General features: G+C 39.8%; 2 protein-coding genes across 3 annotated transcripts in view; both read right to left on the minus strand.

Annotated features, from left to right (window-relative positions):
• The window catches only part of caln1 (calneuron 1), a 141378-nt gene that overhangs the window by 14771 nt on the left and 110776 nt on the right, over positions 1–15831 (minus strand). For both annotated transcript variants that reach the window (XM_685807.8, XM_021466346.3), the window contains exon 5: positions 3883–4039. In XM_685807.8, the coding sequence (XP_690899.2) occupies positions 3883–4039 (157 nt within the window). The remainder of the gene's footprint in view (positions 1–3882; positions 4040–15831) is intronic.
• Positions 1–15831, minus strand: part of LOC141377977 (uncharacterized) — a 146763-nt gene that overhangs the window by 3062 nt on the left and 127870 nt on the right. The gene's annotated exons all lie outside the window — the stretch shown is intronic.

The following is a 15831-nucleotide window of genomic DNA, read 5'->3' on the forward strand; positions in this document are numbered from 1 at the left end:
TGAATCGCATAGCCGAGTCTGATTGTGCGTATGAGCCACCGCGAAGAGCTGGCCCGCGCTAACCAGGCAGGCAGAGCTCCTGCTAATGGACTCATCGCTATAATCGCTGACGTACCAGCAGTGGGGCAGCGCGGAGTGGGTTTGCTGATCCGGGAAGCTCGCGGGTCCCACGGAAAAGCTGGAGGTGAGATATTTGCTCTCACTCCGAACCCAAGCTCCGGAGGGGAGGCTCGAGGGGTGGGAGAAAGGAGACCGTCCTCCCAGCGCTCGTGAGCCACTGGCGAAACGCACCGAATCTGCAAGCTAGAAAGCATAGCGTCCCAGACTGGCAGATTTCGGGCTGTCACATCTGGGGGAAGTGAAAAGTGCCCTTTCATAATGTTTTCATGGCAGTAAAAAGTGCCGTTGGAAATGGGGCCCCGCCCTCCAGCGGGGAAAGAGCAAGTTCCCTCTTCTCCAGATGGCCTGTCCCAGGGACGCTTCGCGGTCCGTTGCCAGACTTAGCGGCGTTCTGGGCAGGGGGGCTGCCTGCTTCCGAGGTGCCCGACGCGCTCGCTTCGCCAGAGGCGTGTGCGGAGCAGCTCTCGTAGGCGGGCGCCTTCGGCGAGGAGCAGGTATGAATGGCACGGCGGGCGGAGCGGGCTACGGACCGCCGATAAGACATCACCCACCAACTGCTCTCTCACCGCCTTGAATTCCTGGGTGAATTCACAGACGGTGTCGCCGAACATGGCTTGGGATATGGGGAAAGTCAAGAAAGCGGACTTTGTCGACTTCGCGCATATCAGCCAGGGTTGGCGCTCCTGGATCACTAATGTGGACATCGTCCTCCCCAACGCACACGCAGCGGACTCAGTAGTCCGAAGAGCTAAGTCGGCGGCGGTGCGAAGCTCGTAAGCCTGGGTTGGACCCACCCTCGTGCAGCTCGGCCAGCGCCTGCGCTAGGTAGCGCTGGTAGGTGGCTATCGCATGCAAGGCGGAAGCAGCCTGGCCCGCAGCTATGTAAGCTCTAGCTCCAAGGGAGGTAGATAACTTACAGGTTTTGGATGGGAGACGAGGCGGACCCCGCCAAGAAGAGGCGCCGCGTGAATTTACCGCCATCGCGCACTCAACCTGAGGAATCGCCACATACCCCCTGGCTGTTCCACCGTCAAGAGTGGTTAGGGTGGAGGGACACGCAGCACGAGCAGAAAAAAGTGCTTTACAAGACCGCGTGAGCCTACTGTGCACCTCCGGGAAGAAGGGAACGCCCCTCTAGTCGGTCCGGCCGCGGAGCTGGGGGATAAACCATCTCCAACCCACGGCCGAAGCAGCCCGGGAAAGCACGGCTAACATGTCCGTTTCAGGATCCGTAGTGACAGCGCTCACCAGCCCGAAGGGGGCGAGCGGGTCTGGATCATCATCGGACAATGAAAGCCCACCCTCCGATGCCGCGGTGGACGTCTGGTCTCCGGTGTCATCGGGCGTAAGGGCTACCATCTGTTAGACGGATCGCTTCCCCCGCCCGAAGCTTGGATGGAGTGCTTAGAGGAGCGGGAGGTCCGCGGGCCCGTGGGCGACGGATTATCTCTCGCTGAAACCCTCAGATCTGCCAGAGTGCCCGCTGCAGAGCAGGGGACAACTGGGGTGGTTCGCCCTTTTGCAAAGGCTAGCCGCGATCTTTACTGCGCAACAGTCATGGCATCGCAATGACGACATGAACTGCCCGCGAGCAGCGCATTAACATGCTGGACCCCCCAGACATGCAACGCAGTGCTCGTGCCCATCATCCGAGGACAGGAAACCACCGCATCCAGAAACGCACAGTCGGAGCGCCGTCCTGAAAAGGACGTGCTGCACGACTGTGTTGCTCTTTCTGTGAAGTTTGCAACTTTATACGCACCGCTCTGGAGGACCGGACCCAAAGAACGCCAGGCAAGGGAGAAACCCAGCTCGACCGTCTGCCGCTGCGTGTACACACTCTGGACCGGGAGAATGCTCTCGTTCGCTCAGAATCGCTGGTCACAGCAGGAGGAACCCTCATCAACTTGATCAGAAAGTCTCTGAAGCGAAAAGGATGGCGTCTGCTCGCTCCAGGTGTGCTTATATGCTGGGATAATTGGCAATGAAGTACACCTGTGCAAGCTTACGCTGCCAATTCATTGCATTCATTGGCCCGTTCAATACTCTTTCAGACAAGCGGCTTCTGAACCGAATCCTCCCATTTCGTGGATTCAATCAATCCACTCTATGGCACTGAAGTTCCCCAACCGAAGGGGAACTAAGTAACTAAGTAATAACTCTACCAAGGACCAGGTTGCAGGCGGAAGCGGCAATCGGAAACTATACCTAAGTTGGCAACCTCTGGGTTTTGGAGACTGAGGGTTGGGGGTATTGGAATGATGGGAGTTTTCCGGGAGAAATAACAAAACGGCAGAGTGGTGGTAGTTACGGGTGTGAAATACAGGAGACTCGCAGGAAAAATGGGAGTGTTGGTAGGTATAGTCTACATCTAGCACAACAGAGTAAAAGTTGTACTTTATTAATGTTTACTACACCAAGTCTCAACCCATTCCACTTGTGGTGTAAGTCCCTCCCACTTGGAGGTCTCTGGGCTGCAGGGATATTTACTTGGGACAATTAGGCCCTTGTTACACAGAAAACGCTAAAGTAGCTCCTTCAAGCTGAAAACAAACATTAGAATAATAAAATGGCAGCCCAGAGTCCTGATCCAAACCTGATTGAACATCTCTGGACAATCCATTGGGGGGTTGAGGTATATCAAAGAAACTCTACAACCAGAGAACAACGGAAAAGACTGAAGAAGAGCAAGAAAGGCAAAAGTGCCTAGTGATGTGTGTGTGAAAGGTTTCAGATGTAATCTTTCTAATCATTATCTTTGCAATCATTGCTGTTTGCTAAATTGAGTTGGTCTTGTAATTAAATTTTTAACAATATTGTGCTTTAGAATATTTGTAACTTGTGACAACTTGAAATATATGGTGCCAGATCAGTCTCAAAAATATTACATTTACAAAATATAATTCATCCTTCCACAACAGAAGTACACAAATCCAATTTGTGAATTCAAAACAACTCATAAATATGTTAATTCAATTCGTAAATTCATAAATACACAAATCCAATTTGTGAATTCAAAACACAATACATGAATATGCAAATTTAACTCGTAAATTCAAAACGCGATTGAAAAATAACCAAATCCAGTTCATGAATTCAAAACATTATTCACAAATACACAAATTTAATTTGTGAATTCAAAACACAATTCATACATATGCAAATCCAATTTGTAAATTTAAAACGCGATTCAAAAATAACCAAATCCAGTTTGTGAATTCAAAACACAATTCACAAATACACAAACCAAATTTGTTAATTCAAAATGCGCTTCACAAATACACAATTCAAATTCGTCAATTCAAAATGTGATTCTTAATACAAAAATCCAAATAATTTGGCAAAAATATTTATGATTTTTACTTGTGAATTCACAGATTGTGTGTTGAATTTATGAATTGTGTTTTGAAATTACAAACTGTATTTTGTAAATGTGAGTTGTGCTGTGCATTCATAAATTTATTTTGTAAATATAATATTTTTTAAGACTCTGGCTCCGTACAAATAGTACTGAGCTCTCACCTTGTAAAACTGTAAACTGTATTTTAACTGAATTTAAACAGTTAAATTATGCAGTATGACTGGGTAGTCAAGGAGTTTGAGACCTTTCATGATGGGTAAATTAGTATTCATGAACTCCATATATCAGAAACTTCCATATATGATGACATCATAACCCAGTGTACAATAAAATAACTCCAGCACCACTGACACACACTCGCACACACACGCTAAAGTAAAAGAAGCAGTGCTGACGCTCACCTCCCTCAAACTCTGTCTGACAGTTGCCGGAGTTCTCGTTCAGACTCTCCTCCTCATTGATGATGATGTTCTCGATGTCCTTCATCGTCAGGTGGTCTCGGAAGGCATGGAAAAGGATGTGCTTCAGCTCCTCCAGTGTTATTCGCTGCATGTCAAACTGCAGACACAAATCACACAGCAGGAGTTACTCAACCAAACTCAAACTCAGAACAAAATGCATTTGTGTTTCAGTTTTGCTCAATTAAATTTGTATATTAACTGCTGTTACATTGCATAATTTTATTGTATTGTTCTGTTGTTGTTTTTTTTTAACATAGAATCTATTGAGTTTTCGATCAACTTTGAATTCCAAAACCTCAGGGATCTTGATGATGTTTATTTTGGTTTGGGTTTTTTTTAATGAACCATGTTCACTTTTCAAATGCTACATTAAAATTCATTTTGCAGTTCGATGCTTAGATATAAACAGCAGAGAAAAAAATCAATACAGTCTTTGTAACTGAGGAGAAAAAGTGCATTGATCAGTCTGAAGAGTTTCGCATGGCATTTAATAAGAGGACATAACACAATTAACTGCAAGAAACTCGAAGGACATCTGAGGAAAACTGTCATGAGGACCGTAACTCATGTTCACTATTGAAAGTTGATTTTTATTACTCATATCCAGAGGGCGTTTATGAGCTCCATCCCTTTAATTACCCGAGCCCACAAGATCGATTTTTCAGGAGAATGTAAATGAAACTGTGGCGCAGCGGCTTAATGCCTTATTTGCAAAGCTGTCGGGTTAGAGAACAAACAGTCATTAGGTACAGTGCGGTTGCAGTCGGTTACATGTTAATATGCCACTAAATCATTCAGCGTTCCCTAATCAAACAGTACAGTGAATACTGTAGCAATCTGATACTGTAGCAATCATATACTTATAGATAAAGATAAAGATACAAATGTGATAATATTAAACTTTAATATATAAAAAAATATATTAAAATTTTTTGAAGTCAAACTTCACTCAAAAATGTGGATTAATGGTAATATTGTTAATAATGCTACTGATAGTACTGATAGTACTGATAGTGATAGTGTTTACTTTTTTAGATATTAGCATACAGTATTTTTACTGTATTTTAACTTGAACTAGTATTTAATTATTTACAGTTTATTCTTTTATAGTTTTTCTCAGATCACAGATCAGAATTAAAATTCTCAAAACTACCGATTTATTCTTCACATCGTTATAACATTATTAAAAAAGCAGTTTCTCATTTCTTTGAACAAGCTGCAAATGCTTTGGTACATCCCATTTTCCCATTCTTCTTTTTTTTTAAAAGGAGTGACAACAATGCTTGTAATATATGATAGTAATAATGACAGTAACAAGAAAGGACAACAGTAATAATAACTGACAACAACAATAATAATAAATCACAATTACTACACCAACTACTACTACAAAAGTTACTCATATTATAGCTACTACTGCTGCTACTACAACAATCACAAATACTACTACTATTACAATGTTTACTGCTACAGCGTCTACTACACCAACATCTACTACTACTGACACTACTACAACAATGACTACTACTACAGCGTCTACTACAACGTTTACTACAACTGATACTACAATAACGTCTACTACTACTACTACTACTGATACAACAACAACAACACCTTTAAAACTTCTGATACCACTATACCAACAACATCTACTACAGAAACTACTACAACTACTACTTCTATTCTACTATCTCAACTACAACTACAATTGTTACTACTACACTGACTACTACTACTACTATTACTTCTACTACTACTACTACTTCAACAACTTCTACTACTACAACAACTACAGAATAATGACAATGGTAGAAATGCTTATAATAATAATAATGAGGAGATAACAGGAGGACAAGTCAGAACAGTAATAAAAATTATGATAACAAAAGCAAAAGTAATACTATTATAGATGATAGTAAGGAGGTGAGTGGAGGTTGGGAAATCAGGAAGAGGACAAATAAAGATAATAATAATAATAATAATAATAATAATAATAATAATGATAATAGTAAGTAAAAGAGGAAAGAGAGGAAATAAAAGAAGAGAAAAGAGAGAAAAAAGGGGAAGAGTAGACAAAAAGGAACGGAAGAAAAGGGAGTCGAAAAATAGTGTGCAGCAAACAAAACAATGAAAATAATAATAAAAAAACTATAATAATGATAACATACGAATAATAAAAACCCAAAGTAAATAATAATATTAAAAAGAATTTAACTATTAGTATGACGTGATGAATTATTATTATTATTATTATTATTATTATTATTATTATTATTATTATTATTATTATTATTATTATTATTATTAATAATAATAATAATAATAATAATAATAGATCAAGAGGTGGGCAGGAAAACATGATAACTATAATATACTCAATCTGATAATAATAATAATAATAATAATAATAATAATAATAATAATAAGAAGAAGAAGAAGAAGAAGAATGATGATGATGATGATGATGATGATGATGATGATGATGATTCCATACATTTCCATTTGAATTTTTTCTTGACTTTCTCATTTACAAGGGCATATCTCATAATTCATCAACCATCACGTTATTAGGTACACCTGTTCAATTACTCGTTAATGCAAATTTTTAATCAGCAAATCATGTGGCAGCAATTAATTTAGCATTTAGGCATGTAAACATGATCAAGACCATCTGTTGCAGTTGAAACCAAGTATCAGAATGAAGAAGAATGAGTGAACTGTACTCAAATGGCCTTCACAGTCACCAGATCTCAATCCAACAGAGCACCTTTGGGATGTGATGTAAGAGGAGATTCACATCATGGATGTGCAGCTGACAAATCTGCAGCAACTGCATGATGCTATCATGTCAATATGGACCAAAATCTCTGAAGAATATTTCCAGTACCTTGTGGAATATATGCCACAAAGGATTAAGGCAATTCTGAAGGCAAAAGAGGGTCCAACCCAGTACTAGTAAGGACACCCTAATAAAGTGGCCGGTAAGTTTATACAAGGACAAGAGTTGTAATGTGGATGAGAATTATATGTTAAAACTCTGCCAATATGCTGACTCGGATTTTATGAACCACTATAAACCACAGTTTAATTCAAAATCTTCCTTAATGTTCTACTACAGAACAAAATGTCTACTAAATCTTGGATAGCCTGAGGATCAGCAGATTAACAGCAGATTTTCATTTTTGGATGAACTATCTCCTAAAGTAAGAAAAACGAGTAGCTCAGATTTTCACTTTTCATTAAAACATTCATAAGCACAGTGATGAAATACAGAATGGAAAGCTCCAGCTTTGCAACAGGAAGCTCTCACTAAGGTTCTGCGGCTCTGGAGAAAGACACTTGACAGGATGTGCTGCTATTGAGGCTCATGCGGAGAGACAGCAGGATATTACAATAGCTGGCAAGCTAATAAATCTGACAAGCCATTAAGTATTACAGCCTCAGTATGCTCACCTCCACACTAACGTGTCATTTCAGTCCATTTTAGCAAGCCAGTAAGAAGTGCAAAATACTTTGCAATTCAGGTTTCAAGATGTAGTAAAGATGTGGAATAGGCACATAAATCAGTTTATGTTTGTGTCTAAACCTGAGAATGAGGAAGCTGACCATAGTGAGAAAATATTATATTGCAAAAATATGTTCATAAATGTTGGATAGAATGTAGTAGAAAGTGTTGTTATTAGCGATATCTGTGGCTGTTAAACGAACTGCAGCCAGCGGCTTATGGTTTATTCTGAACATGGTTATTCTGAATCAGGCCTATTTGATAAGACAAAAAAGAAGTTGGGAATTTAGACTATAAATAATTTATAATTTACTTTTCTAAGATTTAAGAAATCTCAGATACTTTGCTGCATTCACATGTGAATAATACAAACAGAGTGTATAAACACAGAGACATTTGCCTGCACACTATGGAGTGAGAATGCAGGAAAAGCTCATTCCTTCGTTTCTCTCCCGCACTGCCTTCCCTTCACCCACACACTCCTCACCCAACTCACAAAGAATGAATCAAAGTATTAATGTTCGATATTAATGCAAGTGGCTTTATCCATCATGTTTGATATCACTTGAAATGCCTCAATGCAACTGGTACAACGGTATCATTTACTCACAAATGGACATAATCAAAATAATAGATTTATAACTTCTGGTATCTATTGACTTACTGCTAAGGGTGTGCTCCTATCTGGAGGGCTTCTATTTAAATTACCATTTAGAGAACAAATGATTTGTTGTCTATAGGTAGTAACATATGGGATTTAACATGTCACTTAATGCAAATGTCTATCTTTGCTTCACACACCCCTTACTGTTTAAGGAAAAGTGTCAAGAAGTTTGGAACAATTCTGTAAACAGATTAGCTTGTACAGTATAGTATAGAGCTCTCACACCCTGTACTATGCATGTTATTGAAGGTCAGGTATGCATCGTTTGATCTTGGATGTATCTGAAAATTTGCTGTCTTGCATTGCATTATAAATTGACTGAACAATTTGGCATAATACACATTTACCTGAATAGTAAATTGCTATTTTAAGATTGTTCTAATTCACCGGTGTCAAAATTAGTTCCTGGAGGGCCGCAGCTCTGTACAATTTAGTTCCAATCCTAATTAAACACACCTGATCAAACTAATTCAGTCATTAGGACAGTGCAAAAGCTCAAACACGCAATGAACCTTCATCCACCAGTAGACACCATCGTTGGAATAACTGGCTGGGCCTTACACTTTACTTTTAAAAAAAGTGAGTAAACCTGTAGTAATTGGAGGTGTTAAAAAGGATAGTTCACCCCAAAATGGAAATTGTCAATATTTACTCACCCATTACTTGTTCCAAACATGTTTCACTTTCTTTATTAAGCTGCAAACCTGTAACCTAATAGTTAATAGTTACAGGTTTACAGCTTTCTTCAAAATATGAAAAACGAAACACAAAATGTTTGAAACCACCTGAGGCGGAGTAAGTGCTGAGTACATTTTCATTTTTAGATAATAATAGGTAACAGTGCTCCATAATATCATTGTGCCTGCTACAGTCATGGTAAAGCAAAGGTCCTTGATTATTATGCCAGAATGAGAGTATAGTTCCTAGCCATATTGACCTAGAAAATAGAAACTTTTAATTTTCTGTCAGTCTTAGTACACAATATAAAAACAGAAAAGTTTAGCTTTAAATTGGAAAATTATTCAAACTCTTGCTTTGATCAATTTTGAGCGATATGCAAATGGTCTAATCAGATTCAGGAGTTTATGCTAAGCTAAGATAAGATTGTTCCTGTCAGATCTGGAGATCAGCTGGATGCATTCAAAACTGCTCAAACTCAACTGTTTAACTCTAGGTGACTTGAGCTTATTTCCTAAAAATGTTGAGTGTTCCTTTAATACCTGATTTAAAAAATAAGTTAAGTCTTCTAATTGAATGGGAAAGTCATCTAAGGACATTCATGTGAACCAGCCCTTTAGCATCCAGACAGTAAAGCCGGGAAGCTTCCAGGCTAACCAGAGAGAAAGAGTGGGCACTAAATGCATTGATGTAACCTTCGGACAACCCACAGCCACTGAGACAGAGTCAACCGAGGGCATCTCATACATCTGTTTGCATTGGAGGCCATGAGAGTGGGCAGCAGCGCAGCTCATTAAGAGCCCTCGTGCTAGATAACAAATCCCATTTTCTTTTCATTCCAACACTCTTTCTTTGCTCTGAGTATTTATACATCAGTAATGGTGGCCGGATTGACCTTCAAGCTTGAATGGCTTCGCTGAAGAAGGTGGGAGTAATCTTTGTCGGTGTGTGTGTGTGTGTGTGTGTGTGTGTGTGTGTGTGTGTGTGTGTGTGTGTGTGTGTGTGTGTGTGATGGCAATTTCCAGAGAGACTGGTACCTGCCAACTTATAGGTCAAGCAAGATCTTTGTTTTAAAGTAAGAAAAGACACCTGTAGGCTAGAGAAATGTCCACAGCTTGAAAATACGCAGTGCCACAAAAACAAGAGTTCCACTGAAGGTGGATATAAAAGAAAATATCTTTTTTGCACATTTCACTTATCCTTTCAGACATTTGTTGTAATTCACCAGTATGTTTTTTGCACCATATATTACACAGGTGTGACTACAGGAGATTCCAGTTCAACGAAAGTGTATGCGTTTTGTTCAAGTGTTATTTTGTGTGTGATATGTGGATTAAAATTTTATTCATTTACAGAGGCAGACCTATATCTGTAGATTTATTGATAAACACTTACATGGAAGAACACAGGAATGACATGGGGTGAAAACAAGCATCAATGTAGAGAATACCGAACGATCACTAAAAAACTAAGGAGTATAAATACACAGGGACATGATGACAATAATTACACACAGGGGATGAACACAGGTGAAACTCATAAGACTGACTGGTGGCGGAAAAATAGAACAAAGGAACACATGAGGAAGGTTACATGATGAAAACACAGAACCTGACAGTACCCCCAAACAGTAAAAAAACACAGGAGGGTGAGAGAAGGTGGTCAGGGAAGAGTCACAGAAGGGAGGAGCCAAGAAGGGAGTTGAAGGACGTGGAAACAAGGAGGTGGCCAGGGAGGAGTCACAGGAGGGAAGAGGCAGGAAGGGAGGTGAAGCAGGAGGTGAAAGACCGAGGACACAGCCAGGAGGACAACCTAGAGTGGAGTCGATGGAGGGATGAGGCATAGAGGAGGAGTGGTCGCAGAGGGCCAAGGTGGAGCGGACAGCTCACCCGACCATAGAGACGACACAGGTTCGGAAGCCCGTGACGAAGCCAGAGTGACAGAGGACTGACACATAGCCGGAGGGAAGGAGGAGCTCAACAGAGCTGGCAGGGTGGAGGGACGAGGTGTAGCCAGAGGAGCAGAGTCCAGAGGTGGAAGCAGGGCGGCGACTGAACAAGGTAGAGCTGGAGGGACAAGGGACCCTGGTGGAGCTGGTGGGCTGACGGTCCATGGAGAAGATGAGGGAGGAGAGAGCCAACGTGGAGCCTTTGGGTCAGAGGGCCGAGGTGGAGTCCGTAGCTTGGAGAGCGGGGGAGATGACATCAGGCCACTACCTCTGGTTGGAGGATCAGGTAGGCAGGCCCTCGGTGAGACCTCCGAAGTTGGAGGGAGAGCTGGGGGACTGGCTGACTGTAGCCACGCTGGAGAAAGCTGTATGGTTGTGGGTGATGATGTCAGCAGAAGTGAAGAGGGTGGGTTTGGGTGGGGTGCTGCTCGTTACTCTGGAGCTATCGTCCTCTGGGATCAATGGGGCAGGAATGCTGTCTGGGAACAGTGAGAGGGGCTTGACTTTGCTCCAGATGGCAATAAGCAGCATTTCAGGGTTAAGTTACCGCTCACTCTCTACTGGGGGTAGGTGGGAGGGACTCTCGCTCAGTCCCTCTATGTCCACCAGGACTCTAGCATTCAGCGTTGTTACCGGCTCACACACTTGGTCAAGACGGCTGGTTGAGGTTCTCCTGCTCGCTGATGTTCAGCTCTGTCGTTCTTGATGGCAATGGCTCACATTCTGCGGGTGGCTCTGCGTCTGTGGTGGACTCTGGCGCACGCTCCCAGCAGATGGTTGTTGGGCTGGTCACTGGGTCAGGAGTGGCACTGACAAGCTCTTCCTCCGCACATGTGACAAATGATGATGGTGGCGGGAAAACAGAACAAAGGAACACATGGGGAAAGTCACATGATGAAAGCACATAATGAAAACAGTATCATGATGTCTTATGATGAAAACAGTATTATGCCACAGTTTACAATTCTCTAGTGCCACCTGCATATGAACACGCTACATGAAGTGGTGTTGCCAGTCTGACTTCAGACCAGGTGACTGCATGCAATGCTTTTAATGCATACCCCTAACCCCACTCCTAACATCACAATGACATCACGAGTGGCCCGTTTCTACTGAGTGGTGTGGTACGGTACTGGTCACCTTTATCAGACTTGCATTTCCAATGCCAAAAGGGTACCAATGGTACTTGTAAAAAAAAATGTTCATTACTAACCTTTCTATGAACATGATTTGATTATAACTGCAAAACCATGACAGTGCAAAATAGCCTACTCTAACGTCAGCAATTATATAAAATAAATAAATAAATAAATAAATAAATGCAACATGTATGAACACATACATCTCCTTAATTTATCCAATATGTTACAGAAGAACAACACCCAGCATACATTTGGTCCCTATTTGGGTTCAAAAACAACATGCAACATATAGCTCACATTCAGTGCAGACCTCTCATCTGCATCTTTAATCTTCAGCAGCACATGTAACATCTGTCAGAAAGAAATTCCATCATTCTTAGCTCACAATAGTCTAAAAGCTGATCATAACAGTTAAACACGGCAGTTTGTTCATTTTTTAGGTTGCTGAAAAAATCATTTGCTCCTTTGTTTTTTCCGGCTTCAACTTAGTTTTTTTGGCATTTCACTTTCGCGTTTGTCCATTTCTGAAAGCATCAGATGTCAGAAGCACTTCAATAATTATGTGCACATCATTATCATAAACTCAAGAAGTTTTTTATTTCAAACATAGCTGTGCAGCGACGGCCCGTGAGCTCTCTGCAAAAAGTGAAACCGCTCACACTTTAAGACATCCTCGTAAAACAACAACAGAACACGGAAGATTTATTTATTTTTTTGGCTTTGTGGCTGTTCATCAAGATGATGACAGGGATTGTTTGAGCTCGGGTTGACCATGGCTCAATATTATATGTATATTGTATTACGATGTAATGTCTCGGCTGTGTATTTAAAATTCTGCTTCCTTTGTTTTCATTCTGCTAGCTTCTGTATTATGTGTATGCACTAGAAGCATTAGAATTCAGTTGCGCGTCTAGCTCTGCCTTTTGGTACTCTTTTGTCATGCTCAGTACCCTTTGGAAAGGGTACCCAAAAAGTGGCACGGTACAGTTGACGGTTCTCTTTAGAACAAAAGTAGATATGTAATGACAGTAATCATTGAGCCCACCATACGTGCATGTGATGATGTTTTACTGAAACACGAGTGAAGTACAAAGCTTCTAGTAGTCTACATATGAAATCATTTGTATGCCAAACAAGATATATGTCTAAAAAAATTATAATAATTAAAATAAAATAAATAAAATGCAGTGTATCTGATGCTTTAGTCGACATAACCTGGGTAAATTATCTATATTATATAGTGCAGGATTTAAAAATCAGGATCACTGATTCTCAGTGATTTTTCAGTGGTGGGTTTTGGATGGACGGTTTGTTTTGGATGAATGGATGGATGGATGGATGGATGTATGGATGGATGAATGGATCGATGTATGGATGGATGGATGTTTGGTTTTGGAAGGTTTTGGATGGATGGATGGATGGATGGATGGTTGGATGGTTGGTTTTGGGTGTATGGATGCATGGTTGGTTTTGTTTGGTTTTGGATTGATGATTAGGTTTGGTTGGATGGTGGATTTTGAATAGATGGTTGGTTTGAATTGATGGTTGGTTTTGGATAAATGGTTGGTTTTGGATGGATGATTTTGGATGGACACATATATAAATGATTGGTTTTGGATGGATGGATGGATGGTTTGGGGTCAATGATTAGTTTTGGGTGAATGGATGGATGGATAAATGCTTGGTGTTGGTTTGTTTCGAATGAATGATTTTGGAAGGATGAATAGTTTTGAATGGATGGTTGGTTTTGGATGGATGGATGGATGGATGGTTGGTTTTGAATGGATTGTTGGTTTTGAATGGATAGATGATTTTGGATGGATGCATGGATAAATAGTTGGTTTTGGATGGGTAGATGGTTTTGGATAGATGCATAGTTTTGGATGAATGCATGAATAAAAGGCTGGTTTTGATTGTTTTTAGATGAATGGATGGTTTTGGATGGATGCATGTTTTTGAATGGATGGATGGATGAATGGATGAATGGATGTGTCCTGTTGTGAGACAGGGTGTTGGCCTGGTTTGGGTCATCATGTCAGTTGTATCGACAGCCTCTGTTCATCCTGTACATCAGGCCGCTTAACGGCAATTAGTAACACATTAATGAAATTTCCCCTGCTCCCCCAGTAAACTGACAGCTGTGGTCATTGATCCTGTGCTCCAGATCCAATACACCACAAACTCTAGCCTCTCTCTAAAGCTGGGCGAGGATGAAAGACAAATTATTTTCGAATGGGATTTGTTTGATGATTTAATATGGAGATGCTGACGCTGATAACATTAAAGTAAAGAGTCATGCTCTGGAACTGATGCCACAGTCTAAGTACAAAGTCCATCACTTTACTGTGTGACCCTAATTAGATTTTTTGATGCCTACCTATGGTTTAAATATAGACCACATTCTTTTGTTTCCAGGACCTAGGTAAAACAAAGAATTACAGTATTATGAAATTAAGAAATACAGTTCAATTTGGTAATATATGCAGATAGTAGAATATATAGCTAGTCTCTATGAGTAAATTATTCTATAATGTTGCATTTAATAGCCAGAACGATTTACAATACATTTGCACTAACTGCCCAGCACTTTGACCTTGTCCGATCACTCAGCCATTTAATTTCCACACATCCTCAGGTCCCATTTCAGGGTATGCCAGTAAAATATTATGAGTGTTTTTGATCATGTAATGAAAAAGCAGGATGGTTTATGTCCAGCCTGAAGCCTGGTTTCTGTCTGCCCCACAGAAACTGTCAACATTTCATCTCTGGCCCTGCTCACAATTGTCCATAAGTAAAATAACAGCTGCTTTTTTCATGATACAGAGATGGGAATGAAATAATATACGTCATTATTCTTGGTTTGGACAAGTATGTACTCACTGCATTAGTACACTCCAGGTTTTGTTTTGTTTTGCAGTTATTTAAAAAAAAAAAAGTGAGATCCAAAACTGCACCAAAAACAGCAATCTAATATTATTTGTATGGAAAGATTTATTTATATATATATGTCAGAGTATATATATATATATATATATATATATATATATATATATATATATATATATATATATATATATATATATATATATATATATATATATAAAATTTTCCATACAAATAATATTAGATTGCTGTTTTTGGAGCAGTATATATATATTCGTATTATATATATATATATATATATATATATATATATATATATATATATATATATATATATATATATATATATATATATATATATATAATACGAAATGTAAGTGCCCAGCAAGTGCCAGCAAACAATTTTGTGTTTAATATTTAATAGATGTCTAATAGACATCTAAACGTAGACAGTTTGGCTAAAATAAGGCTAAACTTGGGCTGCCGGTGAAACTCTAATAGACGTCTAAGAATAACCCAAAACTAGACTAGTCATCAAATAGACAGATTAGACAGACTTTATATGTGTAGTCATTCATTTCTGTTTATGTGATGACTAGTCTAGTTTTGGCCTATTCTTAAACATCTATTAGATTTTCACTGACAGCCCAAATTTAGCCTTGTTTTAGGCAAGACTTTGTTTAGACGTCTATTAGACATTTAAAAAAACAAGAAATGCTTGCTGGGTTATTACTAGCACTTTAAATGAGTATTTTATTATTTTTAGATGTTTTAAAGAGACTTAGCATTAAGAAACTGAAGTGAGAAAATATGCTCAAACTTCTATGTTTCTTGACCCCAAAATTTTTTTAAAATGTTTTCATCTTCTTCAACAGAAGTGCAATAAATAAAATGCTGCATATGTAGAGGATTATATTGTAAATTTTCTTGCTGACATGTTGTAAAAACTATTTAGTTTTTATTAATTTACTTAACATGGCATCCAACATAACAAATCAATATAGGTTTTGATGTTACTGCCAGAAAATAAACTATGAACTGATATTGATTTGCTGTCAGGTTATTTGTT

Source organism: Danio rerio, chromosome 15 (genome assembly GCF_049306965.1).
Source record: "Danio rerio strain Tuebingen ecotype United States chromosome 15, GRCz12tu, whole genome shotgun sequence".
NCBI lineage: Eukaryota > Metazoa > Chordata > Actinopteri > Cypriniformes > Danionidae > Danio > Danio rerio.